This window comes from Dendrobium catenatum, unplaced genomic scaffold (assembly GCF_001605985.2).
Source record: "Dendrobium catenatum unplaced genomic scaffold, ASM160598v2 fragScaff_scaffold_1297, whole genome shotgun sequence".
NCBI classification, from domain to species: Eukaryota; Viridiplantae; Streptophyta; class Magnoliopsida; order Asparagales; family Orchidaceae; genus Dendrobium; species Dendrobium catenatum.
In genome coordinates this window covers 943,621-968,720 of record NW_021319759.1, presented here as the reverse complement: position 1 = coordinate 968,720, position 25,100 = coordinate 943,621, and the positions used below count along the sequence as shown (strand labels likewise).

At 35.4% G+C, this 25,100-nt stretch overlaps 2 protein-coding genes across 2 annotated transcripts in view; one reads left to right on the top strand and one right to left on the bottom strand.

The window, feature by feature from the left end:
- The window catches only part of LOC110108898 (U-box domain-containing protein 33), a 32,735-nt gene extending 17,738 nt beyond the window's left edge, over positions 1-14,997 (bottom strand). Inside the window, exons 1-7 of the mRNA XM_020839752.2 lie at positions 14,607-14,997; positions 4,413-4,531; positions 3,657-3,766; positions 2,994-3,414; positions 2,776-2,913; positions 1,890-2,441; positions 901-1,635 (exon numbers count right to left, since the gene is read on the bottom strand). Coding sequence (XP_020695411.1) covers positions 901-1,635; positions 1,890-2,441; positions 2,776-2,913; positions 2,994-3,414; positions 3,657-3,766; positions 4,413-4,531; positions 14,607-14,796 — 2,265 coding nt within the window. The 5' untranslated portion in view covers positions 14,797-14,997. The remainder of the gene's footprint in view (positions 1-900; positions 1,636-1,889; positions 2,442-2,775; positions 2,914-2,993; positions 3,415-3,656; positions 3,767-4,412; positions 4,532-14,606) is intronic.
- Positions 14,998-19,198: 4,201 nt separating this feature from the next.
- LOC110108897 lies at positions 19,199-24,889 on the top strand. Its single transcript, XM_028699463.1, has 5 exons — positions 19,199-19,408; positions 19,616-19,822; positions 21,256-21,332; positions 22,152-23,964; positions 24,144-24,889. The coding sequence occupies exons 2-5, from the start codon at positions 19,666-19,668 to the stop codon at positions 24,764-24,766; spliced, it is 2,670 nt and encodes an 889-aa protein (XP_028555296.1). The 5' UTR covers positions 19,199-19,408; positions 19,616-19,665; the 3' UTR covers positions 24,767-24,889.
- The last annotated feature ends 211 nt before the right edge of the window (positions 24,890-25,100 follow it).

Genomic DNA, 25,100 nt, shown 5'->3' with positions numbered 1-25,100 from the left:
CACTTGTGATAGAAAGTACTTGAGTTCGCAAGTAACCCAAAGGGGCAATACTTGAGTTCGCAAGCAAACCTAGCAGGAGTTGGCAAAAACAGCAAGAAAAAGGCTGATTTCGAAGAGAAATCAGCAAAAACCATGCAGGAAATATAGTACATTGGAGGAGAAACACGAGAAATACTTTGATTCAATCCAAAAACAAGAAAAACAAAGCAAGATACAAATTTCTTCAATTCGAGAGGAAGAAATACTCTTCAAATCTCTAACAAGCCTAGAGCCCACACCAAACAAAACCTAGATCTCAAAATTTCAGTCAATCTCTAGATAACCAAACCCTAGCCTCCCTAAGACTAATTAAAGCCAAAGGAAGTTTACAAAATCCCTAAACAGCCCCTAATTCAAATTTTCCTTCCTGAACACTCATTAATTAAGTCATGGGCCCCACTGGGGCTTCCGCCTACCCCCCAGTTCCGCCCAAAACTTTGGGCCACCTGCTATAAATGTGAACGGGTCCAACAAAAATCCCCATTGGGGCTCCCGGTTGAACCGGTTCAGCCGGCCACTCCTAGGCCGCCAGCATAACAACTTGTTTCTTCTTATCTTGTGCTCACCTCTCCATCTCAGGCTAGGATAAATGTAATAAAAAAATCCCTAATACCCTAAGAGTTCTGCATGCTATGTGAGTTCTCCACTGATCCAAAAAGTTTTCTTTTGTTAATTTTAACTTCCAATTTGAAAGATAGGATTATTTTGGTCCCTATTAAAAAGAATTCGAGGACAAATTTGAGACATTTATATTGTTTGGAACTGTTTCTGTCCTTCAAAAATAGTCGGTGGACAATTTTTGTCTTTTTCCTGATATATAATCATTTAGTTATAACATATATCATGAAGATTTCTAATCACCTGGAAAATTGGGCACACGAAGGAGGTCGGCACAGTCCTCTCCCGCTTTGAGTGCAGTAGCTCTAACTCCCTCACAACTGCAGGTGTCAGCTCTGGTCGGTTGCGTCCGCATAGTTCAGTACACTTCAAACCAAATTCTGCAAGCCTTTCAGACACGTTTATAGGCCACTCCCCAGCAGTTAAATCCAATAAATCTGACAACCGATGGGATAAAACAGCCCTTCTCACCTCAGTTGCCAGCCCCAGTGGGGGCCTTCCAGTAAGCAACTGAAGCACAATGATGCCGAACGAATAGACATCTGATTTTGATGTCAGAATGCCAGTTCTTTGATATTCTGGATCACTATATGGAAACTCAGAACAGGGATTTTTAGGCACTGAGGTTTGGCGGAGCAAGGGGTACCCTGCTGCAACCTGATCTAGCAACAGTTCACAAAAGCCAAAGCCGCTGATCCTGCAGCTTAAATTCGAATCAAGAAAGATGTTCATAGGCTTAAGGTCACCATGAACAACCTTTTCAGGTTTTGATGAATGCAGGAAAAGGAGCGCACAGGAGATTTCAGCTATAATACGAACTCGGGTCATCCAAGCTAATGGAGGCGACATGGTTTTGCAGATGATGCGATCATGGAGGTTCCCATTTGGAAAGTACTCATAGACGAGGGACAAGGCTTCAGGGCATGCTCCAATAAGAGTCACAAGATTAGGGTGTCTCAATTTGCTGAGTACAAAAACCTGTTTCAAAATAAAAATAAAAAATGATTACTTTTCCTACAAAATATGATAACATAAATGCTTTTGACAAAAAGTATAAAACAGGACTGAGAAAAGTTTCCTTTATATAGGAGAATTTTATGAAATATTTATTTAGCTCAAAGATCACCACAAAACATCAGCCGCAAATACATGAAGTATGGAAGCTCAACGAGATTCCATCTATCCATCAACTAAGCACAGAGAGAGAGAGAGAGAGAGAGAGAGAGAGAGACCTCCTGTTGGAACTCTCGTTGGCCTTGAATACTATGATGATGAAACTTCTTTATTGCCACACTTCTGTTCAACATTTCCCCCTTATATACACATCCCAGTCCTCCCTGTCCTATCATAAAGGCATCTGAGAAACCAAAGGTTGCAGTTTGCAAGTCTGATAGTGGAAACTCCTTGAAATCAAGAGAATCGCTTCCTAAGCCAATAAACTTATTGCATATTTTGGATTTTCTGCGATGGTTGCATCTCAACCTTTCAATCTGCTGAACATACTCGTCTCTCTGATGTTGGATTTTCTGATTTTCAAGCTTAAGCGCTGCTATAGAAGACATGGTTGAATCCAATTCAACAGTTGCCTTATCTTTACGATGAAACATTTCACGAACACGAACATCAAGGATAGCTACATTTTCCATTGTACTTTGAAGTTCTTTCATGCTTTTTTCTATTTGGTTCACTAGCTCGTTCTGCTTCAACTTGGTAACTACTATGAGCTCTTCAAGCTCTTCTCTGATCTTAACTTCCCGCAACTGAGAAGCTTCAGATGACTTGACCTTGTGACAAAAACAAGAACTTGATCAGCAACTAATAAATATTAGCAAGAGTGATTCGGAAGAAGTTTAAATTTTAAAGTAGAATATGAAGTTTGGGTTTAATAGTTCTTTGCAGACAGTAACATATTGTACTAGACAAATATAAGAATGTTTGGAGAAACAAAAATATTAATCAGAAGCTGTTGAACACAGAATTGACAGCAATGAAGAAATCCTACATTACTTATCCTAAATCCTACATTTTAAAATGACAGATTTTTACAAAAGAAAGTATTTATTAGAAAGCAAGAGATCAAATAAATGTGAGAACTAATAAAAAAAAAACCTTTCCTACCATGCTCAAAGTTTTCGTAACTGCACATTCAATTTCCTTGCGCTTGCTTAAATCTGCATAGACATCTTTCTCAGCGTTTTCAGTTTCAGCAATTATTTCTTTGAGATTTCTACTAAAATTTTCCAGCTCTGGATCTCCCTAAATGTTGAAATCAGAGTAAATATCACTAGGCAATTTTATATAACCTCTAGGACAGCATAAGATGATAAAAAATGTACCTTGGGGTTTGCTTTTGTTGGGGATGTCTTTTCACACCGTGAAGTAAACAAAGTTGTTTTGCTAGCAACTAATGACTTGTTCTCTGAATCAACGGAAAAAACGCTTGGAGAAATATCAGAATCAGCCAACAAATCAGTCTCTCCAGCACTATAAAATTGGGACAAGCTCCCCTCACCATGATTTTCCAGCTCCTTCGTGCTAAATGAAGCAGATCTATCATATTTTGTATCACGCATGGGAACAGTGCTTTGATTCTGTGATGACTTTATCTTAATTGTTTCACTTGATAAAGTTTCATTCAAATCAATAGCCTCTCTCACCCAAACAAATTTTCCTTTGTGGACAAACCATATTTCACAGAAAGGAGCACTCTTTGTAATATATATAGCCTTACTGAATACGCTTTTAACCTTGAAGCACCTGTTTTTAGTGTCAACCGGCAATCAAGCATCAGAGATGCGGGAAGCACATGGAGAACCATAGTGATAATAATGTGCAGATAGGAACTGCGCTGACCTCCTGCTATCATGTTGCCTAATATTTACCATACTCTATTTTTATTCTACATTACTAGAATAACTTCCACAATGATTTATCAAGAAAGGATGTTTCATCTGGAGAAAAGTAAAACCATATCTGCCTGAAAGAACAGTATAGCTTACCTATCTGGTGATGCCCCCATAACGAGTTTTCTGATAGCATGCTTTTTAACCACGTCAACTATTCCTTTCTGAATATATTCCGCTTCCACCAAAATAACTTTTGCTTGCACCTGCATGAAGAGTAATTTTAGCAGCGTAGTCTTCTTGAAGGAAATTTAACAATGCTTGTTAGTCATGCGTAAACATGGAAAATAGCCCAAAGACCAGTACCACAGCCTAATTGACATGATCCAACCTTTAACTGGGTTTTAGCAACACATTCAGACCAGAATCTAGAAATTGGTTTGGTTCATTTAGGCTTGATTACGGGCAATGAAGCTTCATTTAGCTAGACCGCATACAGATGGTTTATGTGCATATAAGTTAAGCAAAGGCGATGCTCAGGCCAAAAGAACTGACCTGCTTATCGGACTAGGAAAGGATAAGGAAGTGCTTTATGGACCCCACTTAAGCTTCATTTAGAACAGCTTCCTTACTGCTTCTTAAAGCAGTTTTTTAGTACAATAATTTTATTTTTTACTAAAAAATTGCCTTAAAAAGCAACGAGAAAACAGTCTCAAACGAAGCCTTAATTTGACCAAGCACATTTAATGCCCCACCTCTAATCATGAATCATGTTTAAAACAAAACATTTACCCAACCATCAATAATATATATTGGAAGTTGAAAACCCATCAACTAGAGTTGATGGTTACAATATTTTCTTCCACCTAATAGAATTGCTTAAGAATGTAACATAGCACATGAGAGAGAAACCTGGGATCTGTAACAAATACTGAAATAACGGAGTAGTAATTTCTCTGTGTTTCTCCTCTCCTCCAAACGATATGCAGAAACCAATTTTTCATTTGCCTGATCAGCTGGAAGATTACCCACTGAAAAGGCATGCTCATCAATGTTAACATTCAATTCAGTAAAGAGTTTTGAAGATAAATATAAAAAGATAATAAAAAAAGGTACAACAATAAATAGACTAAAACAATAAAATTAAATATGAGAAGATGAGACAGAATTTGCATAAATGTTGTGCAAATGAAGGGATCATACTTTACAAAAGAAATGTCATAACAAGGTTCCTTAAAAAAAGGTTTATGAAACACATATATCCACTAATTACAAAATAAAGCTGAAAGCAGCATCAAACACTGCACGCAGTACCACATGCAGAGTTTTACAAAACTACATAGCAAGCAGGCTATATAAGAACTACGACTAATTCCAGCCTTGTTAACCGCTCAAACTAAAACATAAAACGTATCTCATAAATAGGAGCACACACTACTCCATGTTCAACATGGCATCTCAACTAGTTAAACCTTAGCTCTTAAAAGTGCTGTCAATTTCCTTCATCATGTCTAATCACCCAAAAAGTCTCACTTGTTGGAAATTACCAATGCATTCAGTTTGGCATTATGACCTCAAAGATTAACCAGGATTTCAGGTACGATGAAATGATGAATAAATGCAAGCAATAATTTTTTCTACAATTGATCCAAGTCCGTCGATTAGAATCATAGCATGACTTTAAAATTTCTAAATAAAACTAAAACAATGCTTCGGTCATCCTGGTAATTTGTGCTTCATTTCTTTTAGGAACAAAGGGGTTGTTTCTTCTTTAACTTAAAAAATAAACGAGAAGTTACAATTTTTGCGGTGGTTGAATCTGTAAAAGCTGGACTCGTCTATATTAAACTCTACGGATCAATTTTCACATAAAATTAAATTGCATGTATGTGAATCCATTCATCCAATTACCCGTAAAACCATCATTATAGCGTCTTGGGTAAACATTATGTATTCTTGATTTCTATTCATTTTTGTTAAGCGTAGAATGTGGTATTAAGCCTCGAGAATGATTTTTTTTTTGGTAAAACTTTTTATCGTGACAAGCCTTGTCTACAGCTCATACTGTCAAAAGTCTATCAAATTAATTCTACTCCATGCAATTTTTGGCATTTTCTTCTATCCCTTCCACATACCAAAAGCAACAAACTTACACCATTCAACCTAAACTTTAAACGTACTATTCTCACACACTCTAATATTTTTTGCATGTTACTATACATCCATGTTAACATTCTTATTTCAAGTTTTTCTTTCAAGTCTCATGATACTCTTACGACATATAAACCCACAAACACCTCTAATCGGTGTTAGAATTTGTAGAATCTAATTATTTGATCAATGTTCATCAATATTGTACAATGCCGTGACATTGTACACTAAAGCATTGCGGTATTGTAGGCTGCAACGCCATGGTGCTGCAGGGTGAACTTAGGGATAGAGAGTGGAGCATTGTGGCGCTCTAGATCCTAGCATCACAATGCTAGGATTCTAGATCCTAGCATCACAATGCTAGGATTCAGACTAAGCAAATTTTTTTGTTCTTATTTTACTTGAAGGTTTGAGTCCTTTAGAGTATTGAAGTGCATCTATTTGTCTGCTCTGAGTGTAAAATGGTGTGAGAAGTGAGAAGAGATAAGGAGGGAGTGTGAGAAAAGAAATATTTACAATTTCTCTCATTTTCATAGTGGATTTCTTGGTGTGGTAAGGCTCTGTAATTTTTTTTGTCGATTTTGATTTTTTCACATTAAATATTAGTGTTCTGTGTGACAACCATTTTTTTTTTTCATTTCTAGGTAGTTAAGATGGGCTAGTTACTATGGTGAGTAATTCTTTCGGGAGTACAAAGTTAAACTTTGAGGACATCATGGGGTTAGCGCTGAATGAAAGAGGTTTGTAAGAAGATGAATGGTAAATCTTCAAATCCTACTCTGAATGTTAAAACCAAAGGAAAGGGCTTAAAAAAATATAAGTAGAGGAAAACCTAAATCCATGAGAGAAAAATCCAAAACAAGAAAAGAGAAGGTTGAGGGTTGGAAATGTGGAAAGAAAAGTCACTTTAAGAAGGATTGTAAAGAAATGTTGAATGAAGAGGTTAAGATGAAAGTCACTCTGTAAATATATCTACAGAAGAATTTTAGAGTAATTATCTGATTTTATCTTTGGATATTTTTGAATCTTGTGTAAGAGATTCAGGTGGTTCATTTCATATAAGTTCAAATAAAGACATATTCAAGAACTACACTTAAGGTGATCAAGAAAAAATGCATATGGGAGATCATAAGCCCTACAACATAGTAGGACAGAGCGATGTTGATATCAAAATCAAATTGCTAGATATATCTACTTGGAAATTAAAGAATGTTAGACATGTCCTTTGCCTAAAGAGAAATTTAATTTCTATGAGTCAACTTGCACACTCAAGCTATATGGCATTATTCACAGAAATTTTGTGAAATGTGACATAAGGAGCTATGATTATAGCTTATGCTTGCATTTAAGGCACCCTTATGTTCTCAACAAAATGTTACATTCTTTGGGAGTAGTTGATTCAAATGTTGATGGAGATTTTTTGCATCATAGATTTGGCCAAATGAGTAAAAAATGTATGCCTTTAGCTCTTACTAAAGGAAAGCTTCCTGGTTTAAAATCTATAGATTTGGATTTTTGTGAAAACTTTATATATGACAAGCAATAGAAGATAAGCTTTTCAAAGACTGATTTTATGGTGAAGTCAAAGAAGTTGGAGTTAGTGCATATAAATATATGGGATTTGCTCCAATTCTTTTTATAGGAGGGTCTTCAAATATTGTTACCTTTATAAATGGTCATAATAGAGAAGTATGATTGTACTTTTAAAAACACAAGTCAAATATGTTTGAAGTGTTCAAGCAATGGAAAGTCATGGTTGAGAATGAGGCAGGTTAAAGTTGAAGCGTATCAGATTAGATAATGGTGGCGAAGTATCATGATAAGAAGTTTAAAAAGTTGTATGCTTTGAATGGATTAGACATGAGTTCATTATTCCAAGAACACCATAGTAGAGTAATGTTTTAGATAGCATGAATAGAATTATCTCAGAGCATGTCAAGAGCATGAGGTTGCATGCTGGTCTATATAAACACTTCTAGGCAGAAGCAGTGAATATTGTTATTTATTTTATCAATCGTGATCCATCAGTTTCCCTGAATAAGGGATTACCTAAGAAAGCCTTGAGTGGTAAGGAGATAAATTTATCTCACTTGAGAACCTTTGGTTGTTTGTCTTATATTCATATTGATGCATGATGTAGTAGTAAGCTTGATCCAAAGTCTATCCAATGTACATTTATTGGATATGTCTCATATGAATTTGACTATAAATTATGTTCATATTATAATCATAAATTCATCAGAAACAGGGATGTCACATTTGATGAAAATAAAATGTACAAGAATAGATATGAGACTCTAAGATATTCATCTAATTATGTTGAGATAAAAGATGACGATGATTAGGAAGATAAAGATATGAGGTATGCCCAAGCTGATGAAGCACAGAGTGCTCCTCAAAAACCTGCTACTAGAGTTAGAAGATCCATTGGAATCTGATGATCAACACAGGTGTTTTCCTTCTGTATACTAATTAGGTAATAAACCATAGTGCTATGATGAGGTCATGCAAATTTATAATTAAAAAAGTGAAAACAAGAAATAGATAATGAGATGCATTCACTTAAGTTGAATTAGACTTTTGAGTTGATTGAGCTACCTGATGGCAAGAAAGCACAGTAGAATAAATAGGTATACAAGCTTAAAAAAAATAGATGGTAGCAAGCGCTACAAGATTAGGATTATAGTTAAAGGTTTTCAGCAAAAAGAATGAGTGAACTATATTGAAATTTTCTCTCCAACGGCAAAGATTACAACGTTTAGAGTTGTGCTAAGCACAATAGCAATTAAGGACTTACAACTTGAATAGATGGATGTGAAGACAGTATTTCTTCATGATGATCTAGAAGAAGAGTGGTATGTGCGACAACCTCAAGGATATGTGATACCTATAAAGAAGATTTATTGTGTAGGCTCAAAAAGAACTTGCATGGGCTAAACCAAACATTATGATAGTAGCACAAAAGATTTGACAGATTTATGTCAGACAAATGATACATCAAGTTCCAGGTAGATCACTGTTATTTTTTTTTTCAAATATTTTGATAGTTGTTATATATTACTACTCTTGTATATGGATGATATATTAATTGCAAAATCATGTATGGCATAGATAAGAGAGCTAAAGGAGTAGTTATCAATAGAGTTTAAAATGAAATATTTATGTCCAACGAAAAAAATTCTTGATGTGAGAATCAATAGAGATAAAAGTGCAGATATACTAAAATTCGTCTCAGGCTAAGTATGTTGAAATGATGCTAAAAAGATTTAACATGAGTGAGGCAAAACAATTTTTCATTCTCCTAGTCACTTTCAATATCTAAAGAACAATCATGTAGATCTGAAATAGGGCAAAAAAAGATAGAGAGGACTCTATATGCTTTAGTAGTTGGAAGTTTAATGTATGTTACGATCTATACAAAACCATATATAGCATATATAGTGGGAGTGGTTAGCAGATTTATGAGTAATCCAGCCAAACTTCATTGGGAGGCAGTTAAGTGGATTCTCAGATACTTGAGAAGACTAGTTGACAAAGCTCTTTACTTTGGATACGCATGGATTAAATTAGAGGGATATATAAATTCTGATCTTACTAAAGATGTTGATGGTAGATGAAGTATAAAAGTTTATATCTTACTTTAGAAGGCACGAAAGTAAATTAGGTTTTCAAGTTATAGAAAATCGTTGTTTTTTCAACCATAAAAGCTTAATATCTCATTATCACTGAGGCTAGCAAGGAAATGATATGGTTGCAAAGTGTTATAACAAAACTTGGCAAACAAAAAAGGAATGGAAAGTTTTATAGTGATAGTGTGAGTGTTATTTAGGGGTGTAAACGAGTCGAGTCGAATAGTGACCTTATTGAGCTCGGCTATAATCGGCTCAAACTCGAGCTCATCCCACAGTAGAAGAGCTCGAGCCTGCTCTCGAGCCTCTATATGATTTTTTTTTAAATTTAGGCGAAATTTTTTAAAATTTAAGCGGGATTTAAAAATATTTAAATTTAAAAATATGTTTAGCATTTATTATTAATTTTTAAATATTAAATTTAATAAATAAAATTATTTAAAAAATTAATAATTATTCTACCCGGCTTGTGAGCTCACGAGCCGAGCCTCATCAAGCTCAAACTCGAGCTCGAGATCGACTCATGAGCTCGATAAGCTCGGCTGCGAGCCCATAAACAAGTCGAGCTCGAGCCGGCTCGCAAGCTGGCTCGACTCACTTACACCCCTAGTGTTATTTATCTAGCTAAGAATATTGCATTCCATACCATGACAAAACAAATTCAGGTTCGGAATCATTTCATTAGGTAGCTTGTGGAAGATGGTCAACTATCTTTGAAGAAAATATACACAACCCATAATATTGTAGATATGTTGACGAAGACAGTGACAGTTGATAAATCGAAGCTATGTGTAGCTTCAGTTGGTATTCATAAATGTTAAGGGTAGGGGTAAGCTACACTACATGTACTATGATTGGTACTACAAATGAGAGAAAGATTGATCAAAATCAGGATCAATATACATCGTTAGTGTATAGCGTCACGATGCTGTACACTTGAGCGTTGCAGCGTTATAGTCTTAGATTAGAGATCAGAGAGTGGAGCTCCATGGCATTGTAGGGTAGACTCAGGGACAGAGAGTGGAGCGCTACGATGCTGCAAGTTGGGTTTAGTAGTTTTTCTTTCTTATTATTCTTATTTTACTTGAAAGGTTGTCCTTTGTATAAGAGTGTCTTGTTATTTATGCCAAGCGTATAACAGCGTGAGAAGTGAAGAGAGATAAAATGAGAGGGTGAGAAGAAATATATGCATAATTTCTTTCATTTTCATAGTGGACTTCTTGATGTGGTGTGACTCCATGGTTTTTTTTTCAGTTCTGAGTTTTTTCACGTTAAATCCTAATAATCTTTTATGTTATTATTATTTTTTTATTTTGTTGTGTGGTTATACTTTCCAACCATCAACATTCTATTTTTGCTATATTAATTAAATCCTCAAGTGCAACCAAAACAACAAAACAAATTGCAATTATCATGATCATTTTAATTATCGATTATCGATTAGAAGTACACCAAAATCGCATATTGCATGATCAACCTTTCTAGTTATTAAAAGCACCTTATTTTGCAAAGTTTTTGTCTCCATTATTTTTACTAATATTTTATATCAAAATAAGTTTCACATATTAAGAATATCATTTGGAAATAGTGAGCAATAGAGATTTGAAATTTCTTGAAAACACCTACAAACCAAACTTTGTTTGAGTTTAGCAAATCACCCTGAACTAAATGGTTAAATTGAATTTATTAACGACACATTAAGCAATATGATCCATTGTATCCCTAGAAAAAATCTGAAACAAAGAGATGAAGTGTTGAGGCAAGCCAATTTCCCATATAATTATATGCTCAATCAGTGTGTTGCTGGGAAGTGCATTTAACATTATCTCTACCAAGTTACCAAACCACATGCAGATATTGTCGTTCATCCCAAGACACAATGTAGACTTGTTATTGAGATGTTGATAAATGTAAATAATGTATTATTTTATGTATTGCTGTGAATTTATGAATGTTACTGTTATAATTTGATCCTTGACATGCATATTGCTCATTTATCGTGCTTTAAATTCAATTGTAGGTTTTGGTGACCTCTGAAATTTTTAGCTCATTATATGTAGTTAAATGATTTCAAGTCAGGGCAGATGATCAGGAGTGTAAGGCTGGTCATGATTCTTCAAGCTCAAAAAAAATTTTTTAGTTATTCTTTTGTACTCATGATGGGATAGATGTGTGATGATTGTATAGACCTTAAGTAGTGTATATGAATTTTTGGAATTGAATACAGATGTATATATTGATGTTTTAATCGATAGTTTTATTTCCGCTGCAATTAATATTGATAAAAAATAGGTGGCTCTGGTTGTTGTTTATTAAAAGATAAAAGAATAATTATTCCAAATTTGATTCTAGGGCGTCACAAAAATAATATCGCTGTGTCATCAAAGGCACCACTGAAGCGCCACAATATTGACATGACGATGCCAACTTCTTTGTTGGATAACGTCGCGACATCAAAATGGTCAGCTTTACAGCGTCATACTCACTGTCTTCAAGCGCCGCAACATCACAATCTATCACACTTCGGCGCTAAAATTATCATTTTGATGCCGCAGTGTTCGAAAGTAGCAGCACCGTGGCGTAAGAGTTGTAACTTCCAAAGGACACGATCTGCAGTGAAACGATGAGATTGTTCACTAAGTAACTGATCCATATCAGCAAGTGCCGCGGCATAGCTAAAACAGTAGCGTAGCGGCATTAGCTCATTTTTGGGGCGCAAAGGCGCCGACCTTCCAAGTGTGCAGCGCCTATTGCCTACTTTGTATTTTTCCTATAAAAAGTCATTGTGCTATGCTTGTAAATGAGTTCAGTCACTTACATAGTTTCAGTACTTTTCAGAGTACTTCTTTAGATCTCTCTTAGAGTCAAATCTAAGAGAGAATCGGGAAGTACCGGATATAATCATTAAAATGTTTAGTCATTATTTATTTAAGCAACTTCGTACGTTAAGGAAGGAGTGTAAAGGAGATACATTGGTCTTTCCTGGTGATATCATTCTCTTGTATTTTCAATCTTCTATGATTTTAATGGAAATGAATTTGTTTATTTTTTCTTCAATGTTTGACTAATTCTTTAGTTTTAGATTGATGATGTAGATAATATATTAAGTACTAATAAAAATTCTTGTGTTTTAAAGTTAAATGATATTTTCAATATTATTTCGCTCTTTATTTAATGCACATAGTGTCCATATGTGTAGTTAAAATCAAGTGTAATGTATAGCATCAATGGAGGAATGTAAGAACAACTAGGAATATTGAAATAGTATGTTTGCATACCGAGACATAGGATGTAAAATATGTTAAGTTCTTAAAGAGATAATATAATTGTAGGAGACCAGAATATATCATTTTCACCTCTACAAGCTCGACAGAGATCTAAGAATGCATATGCTCTAAATCATATTAAAAATAAGAATTTCACTAGAAAAGATATGCAATTTACATTCATCGGTCTAAAATATTTTATTTAAATATTGTATCCATTATTTAATTATTTTTATTCAATGATTGAATCTCCACAAGCAACAATTTTATTTCAGTAGGATAATTTTGCAATTAGCGTAAACAGTAGTAGTTAATTGCTGAAGAGCCATACTTCATCGTGGGTTCGACACTCTATTCTATCACTTTATTACTTAATTCGGCACGTATACTTTTGTATATTAAGTGGGATTTGTTATTTTATATCAAAAAAAGCATAAGCATCGTTTAAGGGAGATAGAACCTTAGGCATTTTTATAATTTAAAATTATACTCCACCGTAGCACCCACATCATTAACCAACTTTGATGCCATGCTTCAAGATGTGACAAAGTTAATTATAACTACACAGCTTTAAGCATAAAACAGATGATCATTGAAGGAATAAAAACTTTAATGTTGGTGGGTTAGTTATGATCCACCTTCTCAAGGAATGATTTCCTGTTTACACTTAATCTAAACTGAAACCATGAAGATCATCCCATTTTCCATTGGTAAGCGTATCAACAATAAAGCTTATGTAGTTTCTTTCCCATCAGATTTAAACATATCGGCCTATTTCAATGTTGTCGATATATACGCTTATCATCCACCTGATGATGATCACACATGACGGGACAAACTCAATTCAAGTTCTTCTGGAGGAGGAAAGAATTGATGCAGCTCGTCAAACTTTATTTTCTATTTATTGTTCTTCTCATATTATCTTTACAAATTTTTACTTAGTAGGCTTAACTATTGTTAGTGGTTGTTTATTCGTGATAGTTGTTTTTCTGCTAGTGTGAAGTCAAAAAGTTGTATATGTATCCCAATTGGAAGGAAAAAAAGAATTTTATGCTATTGTTCTTGTGAGGTACTTTTATAGAGGAGAGCAAGGACTTTCTGCTAGTGGCTTTCACCTTCTTCTTCTATTACTGGCTTCTAAGTCAATTCTTTAATTGACTATATGGAGCATGCTCTATGTATCAATCAAAGAAAAATACAAGATGAACTACAGATCATAAATTAAAATTCCTTGTTTGCCATATGCTCATTAAGTGCAACAACCACATTAATGAAAGAGAAACCAAGAAGAGATTAGATCAAGTTATGAAGTTGGAAGGCAAGAAATGCACGTTAAACTATGTCGGAGATGGAAAGAAGAATATAAGATTAGTCCTAAAATTCCTTTATGGAAAAAGAGAAACTATTTGACTTTACCCAAAAGGCAAGGTTTATTTAACTAAGCTGCTTAAGCAAAATTAGGAAAAAATCAAAGCAATAAATCAAGCATCCGTTAGCTCCATAACAAGTGAATTACAATTTTTCAGAAGAAAAATATATGTCAAGAATTGATTTGTCCATGTGCATCACTTGACAAGAAAGCTAATCAATTTTGCTTTTTTTATATTGAGAATAGTATCATATATGAGTTTTTAGTGAGTATTCAAAATATTCAACCATGCACCTGTTGAATGGGAAACCAGAACTAGTCCACAAAGTAATTCACCAGGAGCTCATTAAGTAAATAATAAATAAATATATTAATTAAAAAAATCCTTAATGAATGGAGGCAAAGTAAACACAGAATATGTCCAAATCCTTAAACTTTTTTTTATCCAATCCTAATATGCCAATAAAAACAAGACGAAAGACTCTATTTCAGTAACGAAAGCAAGCAAATTTAAATTCTAATTCTATGAAGAAAACAAAATGTAGGCTCTATCCCTCATTTAGGGATGTTTGCAAAATGTAGAGAATAGCTAAAAAGAAATTCATGAAATCGTAATTTAAAAATGGAAATCACATATGCAATATGTGGATACTCACAAATAAAGAAATTTCAACCATAGATAAAAACTCACACAGCGTTGGGATCGTTGATGAAGGCCGGTGAATATGAACAAGGACAATTTCCCGGCACTGGAACCGCTGGAACGTCCATTCCAGCAATCTTAGGGTTTTCTCTGGCGACCTCCCGACAGCCACATGGACCGTCTCCGACGAAGTTTCTCCGATTCGTTCCGCGGCCGGCGAGGAGCGGAGTAGCTTCATGTGCTCCCGTAAAACAAAAAAGCTAAAAGGGTATTAGGTTTCCTTTATCCGAGGCCGCTTCCGTTTCTTCTTCTTGGTGAAGAGGTGTATGTAGATAGACAAATAAAGGAGCGAATTTTCTTCCTGCAGGTGTGCGTCTCGCATTGCAGATGTTGACTTCATTGACCTTAACACGTTTGATAGAGATCTGCCAGTGATTGGCGCTCTGAGAGCCATGAATTTCAGCAAGTCGATTGGTATTTTGCTATTGATTTTGCAGAAATTTCCTCAAAATGTAATGTACTGCACGCGTAGGAATTAATATAAATGTCCGGTAATTCACTCAGCTCGGTCTGAAAGCATGTTGCGAGTGTTGACAAGGAGGCACAACGTTTTTTTTCTTTTTTACATTTAGGATAATTAATACAAATTCACACAAATTAAAAAAAAAATTTAAATATAAGACCTCTTAGTTAATAGTCAAAATTCTCTACCAATATATCAAAAAGAGTTACTGATATGGACATCTTATTTATAGTATGCTTGAGGACTTGTATACCCTGTCTTGTCTTATAATTCCTATTTGCATTTGTTATTTTCCACTACCTAATTACCTTGTTAGTTACAGTAGTACTAAACTACCTATTTCTAGAGTATTCTTTTACAAAGTTACATATAGCTGATGTAAATAGTATTGGAGCTCATTTATTGATGAATATCATCCTCTTTTGAAGCCTTCTGAAGTTTAGTGCTTTGTGTTTTTTTTTCTAGATTGGTATTTCCTTCTTGCAGATCTGATTCTTCCGACAATCCCCCACATCAGTTGGTATCAGAGTATAGAGCTTGTGAAGAATGATGGGCTGCAGAGGAATGTGGGTTGTCGATGACGATTGAAGCCGAAGAAAATGGACAGTCGATGAAGATCGATGCCGAATAAAATGGGCGGTCAAGAAAGATCGACGTCGAAGAAGATGGGCGGCCGACAACGATCAACGCCGAAGGAGATGGGCGGTCTACGTCGAAGAAGACGACTATCCTCCGCTCCAACTTCTACTCCAATGCTGAGATCAGCCACCCCACTATACCCACAAAGATCAACGCCAAAGAAGAAGGGTAGTCGATGATGATCGATGACGTGAAGCCCTTCCAAGTGGCTCAAATGATAGCATCAATTAATCGAATAGATGTTTTATGTGTTAATTTCATGCATTCGGAGGAGAGAATCATGAGAAGGTCAGCAGCCATATCGGTCCCGTCGATCCTCTGCTCCTCCAACACACAAGCACAACTGACCCTATTCCTAAGGGGTCCTTCGATCGTTAATATCGATTTCATCAAAGGAAAGAAATTTGCCTTATCCCAATCAGATCCGGCCCAACTTCCATCGTCCGCCCCATCCGATCCTCCTACATGTTCATTGCTAGTCCCAATTGCTGGGCTCTTCCTCCTACTTCTAAAGAACCCCTTCCTAGTTCTTCATCATTGCCAACCGCAATCTCTTCACCCTCGCCATCGAGCACCCCTACTCTGCCACTAGCTTCCCCATCTCAGTTGACTCGTATTGCAAAAAAGACTTACTGTTTAGGATGAAGGCAGTGATGATAGGTGCGTTGTTGGGACTGGAGATGTTGATTACATCTATCCAGTGGATTCAGTGATTAATGCAACCTCACATGAGGCCCATTTTATGGAGGTATGTGATGGTTTTCATGCCCTTAGGATTGATGAACTGATTACAAATGATATGGTGGTATTGTGAACGATTTTACTGCAGGTGTGAAAATGCCCGATTTAAATTCTAGTGACAAGACTGATCCAACGCAATGCTCCTAAGCTGTTCGAAGAAATTTCACTGAAGTATCATATCACAAATTTGTTGGGCCAGATGATAAGCATGTTGGTACTACAATTATTTCATTAATACAATCCAACATAGCAAATGAAGATGCAAATGTAGAATCCTATAATCATCATGAAAGATCCAGATATCACCCTTCCGTTGAGTTGCAGCAGTATGTCAAAGGACCTCAAGGACTATCTTCCCAAAGTAGTCAATATGATTTCCAAGTGCTCCTTTCTCAATCAAACTCTGGTTACTAGCACAAGAGAATATGATCAAAGCATTTAAAGGGGAAGGCCATGATTTACAATTTAACAAGGCCAGAACATTATCTAATGCAACTTCTTGGGAGGAAGTTATTGGAAATGAAGTTGATGGTTGCCAAATAGCGTTAGAAATTATTGCTACTGTACCAAGTAACATCTCGGGTCAAGATGAGTTGGAATTTCATGAAACTCTTCTAGATGAATTAAACTCCAACCAAAAAGAAGTCGCCAACGATCAGAACAAAGCAATTTCTCAGATATTTTGTTGGAAACAGCTTCACAAAATAATCTCTCAATGAAAAGATGAATGACACCTACCTCTTAAAACTGACATCATTGGACCTCTCTAATGTTGGAGGAAATGGCTTAAGGAAATATAATAGCTTCCCTAGATGGATAAGTAAAAACTTGGAAAGGTAGATGATTCGCATATGAAATCTATTCTCATTTGAATCCTTTTGAAGCTTAGTGCTTTGTGTTTTTCTTTGGAGTGAGATTTCCTTCTTGCATGTTCGATTCTTCCAACAATCCTCCACATCAGTTACGTTCACAACATTAATATTGTTGCGGACTGGAATATACGCAGCGGTAGAGTAAAAATATAACGTCTTAACAGTATACGTATATCCAGCACACCAAACATCTTTACTTTAAGAAGATGTAAAAAAGCCGTCCGAAACGAAGCCCAAGTATCGACAAACAAAATTCATATCAATTTTTTCATAATTTATAAAATATATATTAAAAAAATCTAGGTTACCAATCAAAAATATTTTAGGAGAATGTTTAAGGCAGGCTATCCATTTTTTTTTTTAATTTTAATTTTAGATCTAAATCATTACAAATTCATATCAATTTTAATTTTAACTTTATGATTATGTTTGCATGCACATAATATATAAGATCTAAATCATTACAAAATAAAATATAAATCTTTCCAACGAGTATAACGGATCAGTAAGAGCTGAGATAAGAGCACAATGTTATCAGTTGTTATTATCTACAGCTCTAAATTATATTCAAAATCATAATCTAAATACAATCCCCTCTAAAAAAAAAAAGGCCACTAAATCCCCCAATAGGGATATAAGTAAGTGGAATTCTTGCTTAGTATAGTCACGCTCGTTTAATTTATATTGTATTTGAACTCAAGTTGAAGCAAAACTAGAGCTTATTTTCTAAGTGAGCCGAGTCAGCTCACTAGCTGGTTCGAGCACGACTCATGAAAAAACTCACTAGCTAAGCAAGCTTATTAAGTTACATGTTCGACCTCGAGGCTATACTCGAGCTTTTAGTCTAACTCTACTCGTACTCTTGTTGAGCCCCTAATTTAAAAGACTCTACTTGTACACTTGTAGAGCCCCTAATTTCAATTGAAATATATTTGAAAATTAACTTTAGAATAATATAATTAAATATACACTAAATATTTTTCATTATTTTTCAAGTCAAATTCAAGCTTTGGTAATCAAGTAGAGTTCTAACCTAATAATTTTCGAACGAATTGAGTTCGAGATCGTAAAAGAGCTCGAGTTGAGCTTGAGCTCCAATTTAAGCTCTATTTAAATTAATTTAGCTTAGCTCGATTAGACAAATAACATATTTACACCCCCTTATATTGAATTGAACAAATCTAATAATAAATGACAAAATCAAATCATTTTGAGAGTTTAAATATTCAGCTGACATAATTTTTTTTAGTAGTTTTACTTTTTGGATTTTATTTGTTATTTTTTTTATGCTTTCTAAATAGCCATTACAGTATTATTTGACTATAACAGATTTTTTTTTTTATTGTGTGATGTGTTTTATTATTAAATTTATTATAATGTGATAGATTTAAAATATATATATATATTATGCATATTTAAAAAATAACGTTTATAATCGTTTTAAATTATTATTATTATTAATGACAGCTAAGCTGCCTCGAAATATCCTAAATCAAAATTATGAATTATTTTTTAATTTGCCGAAGCGAACGGTCGTCAAGACGGAACGGAATTTGACCATTGGAAGAAGTCAGTCACGGCGGGTCACCACCAAAAGTTCCACGTAATTTCTCAAACCGCAAACGTTTACCAATTTCCCGCACTTTTGGCCAGGCTATATCAGTTTCCCGTTTCCCAACGCAGCTCCAGGAGCCCCAAAAAAACTCGTAATTCACTACGTCCTCACAAACTAGTTCTACTCCCACGTGACAGTAAACCGAAGCGTACGCTTTCTAAAAATAGCGTGAGTTTATCTTTCTTCCGCATAATTTATTCCGGTCGTTAATTGACTCCGGGCGGAAGCGAACCAGAGCGGCAAGAAGAAATTGAGCGCGATGGGACGATAAAAGTAGCCTTTCTTTATCAAATTTATACCGAGCGGAAGAAACTAAAGGGCTTTTACCATCTTTGATCGATTGTTAATCATTTAATTAGCTTAATTCCGATCATCAAGCTTTTTGGATCAGTAACCCTAATTTGATTTCTGAACCGTCTCTTACGTCTTTGCTTCGCCAGATAATTAGCTCGAGATCGTGGTACGAATCGGATTAATTTATATTCCTTCCTGCTTCTGAATTTTAGTATTACGTAATATTAATTTGATTTTCTTGTTATTTTATTCTGTTCTCGCTTAATTTAAGATTAGGCAACTATTCTGTTCAGTATATTCAAAGATTGTTGAAAATTTTTTTTCTTAAGTTTGATTCAGTATGGCTTCCTGCTAAATTAAATTGGTTTTACAGCTGAGGTTTACTGGTGGAAGGAGATCATTCCTGAACGTAGGTGTGCTTCAATGGCGGAGCTCTTACGGCTTGATAGCACTAAATTGTATGGAAACAATAACCAAGGGTGTATTTGGGGTTTGTTTCATGTATTCGACTCCTACCAAAGACGTGAGAACAAGAGGATGCTTTCATACCGTAGGCTCGGAGGTCGGCAGTATGGTATAGGTAAGTTATTCATTTATCTGCCCGCCTTTCTTCCATGTTTTAATTTTCCTTTTATGAGGATTTTGAGGGTTCCAATAAAAAGCACACTATCGACGAGTTTATTCATGCTTGTACTCTTTTCTCTAGTTTTTGCACTTCTCCTGGTGATTTTGTTCAAGGAATTTCCTTTGGTTTAGGAGCTGTAACAAAAATCCAAAAAAGGTAGAAGGGCCTAAGAAAACAGGAAATCAAAGCAGATTAATCTACGTCTGGACTCAGTAAGCAACAGAATGATCCTAGCAAGTTCATATTGCTCGTCATATCATCTGGTCCAACCCGGTTGCCGGGGCAGAGCAGGCCATCCAGTGTTTAAGGGATTTCCGATTCAAAATTTTGATCTAAAATGAATAGCCTTGACAATTCCAATGTAATTGATTTAGTTTTTTCTGATTTTAATTTAGTAAAAGATCTTTTATAGTAAATGTATTTAAGTTTAAAACCTTCGTCAAATAGCACCTTTTTTTGGATTAAGGTAGCTGTTCAAAGAAGACTTACTGCAGCCTTGGACTCCATGATAATTTAACACTTGGTTTCTTACAATATTTGCCGGTGATTTCATTGAGAGCGTGTGAAATTTTATTATATTTTTGGGTGCCATAGTTTTTTTTTTAAGTGAAGATAGAATGTGTGTGTGGTGGTGCATGTTATGATGCCTTATCGATTCAGGGTACTCTTTGTAGGCACAGCAAGGTCATTCATTACAATTGTAGGCAGCAATGCTAAGCTTGGTCTCTTAAAACAGCATGGCATCAATACCATTCCAGGCTACTATACTTGGCTGAGCCTTCTCTCCCAAATTTTTTACACTTAGATTTGCAATTACTTTTTCATTTGGATTTGCTTCCATTTCACAATCAAATTTCAAATCTTAAAAAAAAAATTATCAGTGAAAGTTTAATTAGAATTTTTTTTGATGAGTTAAACATTAACCAAAAAAGATATTTGATTTGTTGCTGCTAAAGATGCCCTTGAAGCCAACAATGGAACCAGAGAGTGTGTTTTGTTGGTGTCTACAAGACTATTTTGCTTAGCAATGCAATAGCTTTAAAGACTCGATCCACCTGTTCCTCAACATTTGAGTTACTGAACCCTTGTTTTAGGATGAAAGCTAAAATTGACCAAATTTTGAATATACACAACAATCATTTTATATCAGTTATATTCTTCCTACCAACAATCAATAGATGTTTTACTTCTACGGGCAGTGAATATTCCTATTGAAGGTTAAGCTGCTGGATTAGGTGGAAGGGATTTGAAACTAAAAGTCTTATTAATCGACAGCTACATGAAATTTCCAATAGTAATATCAGTATTGTCGTAGAGAATGCATGGTTCTTGAAATGATGCTTACAAGATAAGGTTATTAAACTCTAGTTGTCTTATCTTTTGTGTAGGAACCGATATTGTCATTTCAAATGATGAAGCTGGATCAGGAGAAGACACTATGACAGATAAAGGAGCGATCAACATAGTAAGCACGCAAATCCCATTCTTCATGCTAAACTCATATATATATTTCAAACTTTTAGATATTTTGCTCCAAAAATATTGTATTCATACAAAAATGGTAGAGGCACATCTTTATTTCGTTAGAACCCCAACAACAACCTGGCGATTTTTTTTTTTTTTTTTTTTTTTTTTTTTTTTTTTTTTTTTGAGGTTTGTCGGGAAAAAAATCCCCATTATATCAAATTGATACGGAGGCTGTCTCCGGTTCCCGCAAGGAGCGGGCATGGGAACGGCTGGACCGGCCGTTCCAACAATCTCCCACACAGGGAGTTTTGGCGGGAGGTCAATCAAAGGATTCTCGCTGATTTGGTGTTGCCAAGCAAATATCTAATTACTTAATGTGAGGAGGAGAGCAATTAGGAAAGAATATCCTAATTGAATTTCAAATAGGAGAGGGAAATATATTAGGCAAGAGGGCTGTTTTAGGAGGGAAGATGAGGAGAGCTTATTTAAGTCTATGATTATGGTTTATATTGTTTTTTATGCAGAATTTTGAGTTTGTGTTGTTGTAGTTTTCTTGTGTGAGGGATCCTAGCAGCGTCTAGGATTTGGGGGAAAAGATCCTCCTCTCGAAAGAGGATTATTGTATCTTGCTTGTGGTTATTTGATTTCCTAGCAACAAAATTCTGCATGTTCGTGGAATCTCTTGAGTTTATTGCTGTTTTTTTGGTACCAAGGTGTATCACAAATATTTTATGTTCTTCCATAGTGTTATTTTGATGAACTTGTTTGCTTAATGCTATAATTATCTGTGTTTTTACGGTTTTTCTTGTTTTTATGGCAGGTAGAAGATAGAGCCAATAACATGAATAAAAGTTCTGGCAAGACACGCATACTTAATTTCATTGGTAAAAAACTGTTGAAGAAGCAAAAACATAAAGAGAAAATGCCCAATTCATCAACTCAACTAATGCGCACTATCTCTGTCCATCAATTAGAAAGTAGCGATAATGCAACCTCTGGCGAATTGGGTCAGATGACTTCCGATAGTGAGGGTTCAACCATTGCACTCAGTTTAGATGAGACTAATTTTCTGGCAATGAGTGAGCATGAATCATTAGTAACTAATGGGCTATATGGGTCTGTTGGGGGGAAGCAAGGAGCACATGAGGCCTGGAATGCTGCTGGCTTCGATATTGGTTCTATGTCACGCAAGCTTGATGAACTGGGAAATCATTTGCTAGATGAACACATAATTCTTAAGGAAAAATTATTTGAGGCAAGGGATGCCCTTTTAAAGCAGAAAGATTCAGATCCTAAGGGCATGACAGTAGAATTTTCACTTCTGTCAAAAATCTTTATGGATACATTACAACTATTCAATACCAATCGAGAAGCTCTTTATAATGTATGTAAAGGTCAAAACTCTTTCGCTGCCAATGATATACAAGCATTGGTGTCTCCTGCAAAAAATAGAGCATCAAACAGGTCTGTTTCACTTGCTGGATTAGAGTTGTCAAGAAATGCAGCTGGGATTCCTATTCCAAGTCGTATGCAGATAGAATGTGATGAATTTATTAATCAAGGATCTAAACCTGACTCAGGGGACTTACCAACTAAAACTTTTGGCATTATTCCCAATCTTGAAGTTGTATCTAGTTCTAATGAACCGAGAAAGCAGGGAGAAACTAAAACTGTTTTACGTAGATTGAGGGAGCTGAAGCAAAGGTTAAAGGGCGTAATTGTGGAGAGTAAAAAGGAACGCCATCGAATCTCTATGGATAGGATTTTGGATAAAGTTCCTTCTAGAAAAAAGCTACCAGAAAATGAAGAGGATGACAAGTCCCATTTAAAGGACGAATCTGTCGCAAGAGGTGGTCAAGGATTCAAATTCAATAGAGTGGCACCTGGTTCTTCTATTGAAAAAATTTCTCTCAATGGAATTCAAAGATCACGTTCACTTACTGAATCCTTAGATAGATACTCTCAACTGTTGGATTCTATTTCAGTCAATAAAGTGAGGAAAGCACCCGAGAGATCAAACTCAATGCAAGAAGGTAGTGGTTTACTGCATAGAGAACTGCCAAAAACCCATCGAAGAATGCCGTCTAATCCTGAGTTTCTTAGTTCATTTTCTTTCGTCAAGGATGTACAAAGTGAAGTATATATTGCATTTAAATTATCAAAGAAGCTAACATTAGAACCTCTTGATGGTGATTTGGCACCAACTGTTGGTGCTTCGGATAACCTAAATAAAGATATAGTCATGCAACCCGCAGTCGAAGAAATTGTTTGTGAACAAGAGCAGCCTTTGGATTCCAACATTGTTGCTAATGCAGTCAAAGCCAACGCATCAGATGAAACTGTAACCCCTACTGTAGAAACAAGCATTACTGAGACAAAAGGGAATGAAAGACGCCCTGGCTCTGTAAATGAGTGTATTCAAATTGTGCCATTCCAGTTTTCAAATATTTTGGCAGAAAAAATTGACTTGTTCAATGAGCAGGAGTCTCAAATTGAAGATGAACCGAATGTCAAACCTGAAAAGACAAGTCCCATCTCAGTTCTGGACCCGTATATTGAAGAGCCTGTTAGTCCTTTGAAATTTATTGTCATGGCAGGTGAGTACTTGATTTCTCATATCTTGTACGTATAACTGTCGTAAATTTTCCACCTGTGATCTGTATAGACAGAGTTTACGTACACTCTTTTGATTACAAAAAATAACTAGCATTCGGATAGAAGCTAGAAGCAGCAGCTCTTTGCACTTTCCCACTGCATTAGATTTTTAAATATGCTGACTCTCAAGAAGATGCACTTATGTCCTTCGCAGGTTCAGATTGGCAACAATTACAAGAAAACGTTGAGGACCCACTTCCATGCCCCAAAGCTTGGAACGATGTAGACTTCAATGAGTTTAATATTGCAAAAATGTCTACCACAAGTGGTGATCAAGCTAATTCTTCTCATGCTCATGTTGACGAAAAAGACTCTGCCAGATTTAATTATGTGAAGCATATATTAAGCAAGTCTAGCTATGAAGCACTGCTTTGTGAGACAGAAGACTCCTCTATTGAAGTTGATGCTGCAAGTCCCATGCTGTGTGACATGCCTTTTGAGGAGCAGCTCATATACGATTTGATAAATGAGGTGTTGTTTGAAATTTACGAGTATTCTACAGTTCAAAGCTCTTGGCTTTCTCGCTTCCATTCCAAGATCAGATCAATGCCTACTGGAAGTTATCTACTTGAGGAAGTATGGGCTGAGATCAGATGGCATCTGTCTTCACCACAGGGGTTGGATAACATGGTTGATAAGATTTTGGTCCGAAATTTTACTAGAACTGATGATTGGATGAACCTCTACCGTGATGCAGAGTGTTTTGGATTGCTACTGGAGCAACTGATATTGGATGATTTACTGGATGAAGTTATTCTGGATGTTGATGAGTTGTGAAGTTTTTGGTGCCTTGATGCAATTCTTTTTGTAAATAGAATTTTGGTTCATTCTCTTCCCTTGAGCTTCTGTATCAGGTATCATTTTTGTTTACAGATTTCAATCTTGTTTTTTCTTCTTACACTACCTTTTGGAAAAAGTCATGTAAAGATTAGGGTTACATTTATGAATATTAACATATACTTTATGATTATCTCTCAATTTATCAACTTTCAAAATTTTTGTTGGTTTGAGAATGGAAAACAATGGTTTAACTTTACCTGCTTATCAAAGTTTTTAAAAATTGTCAATTCTACGTTTTAGTGGATAAAAGATTGAATATCCAGGAATTTAA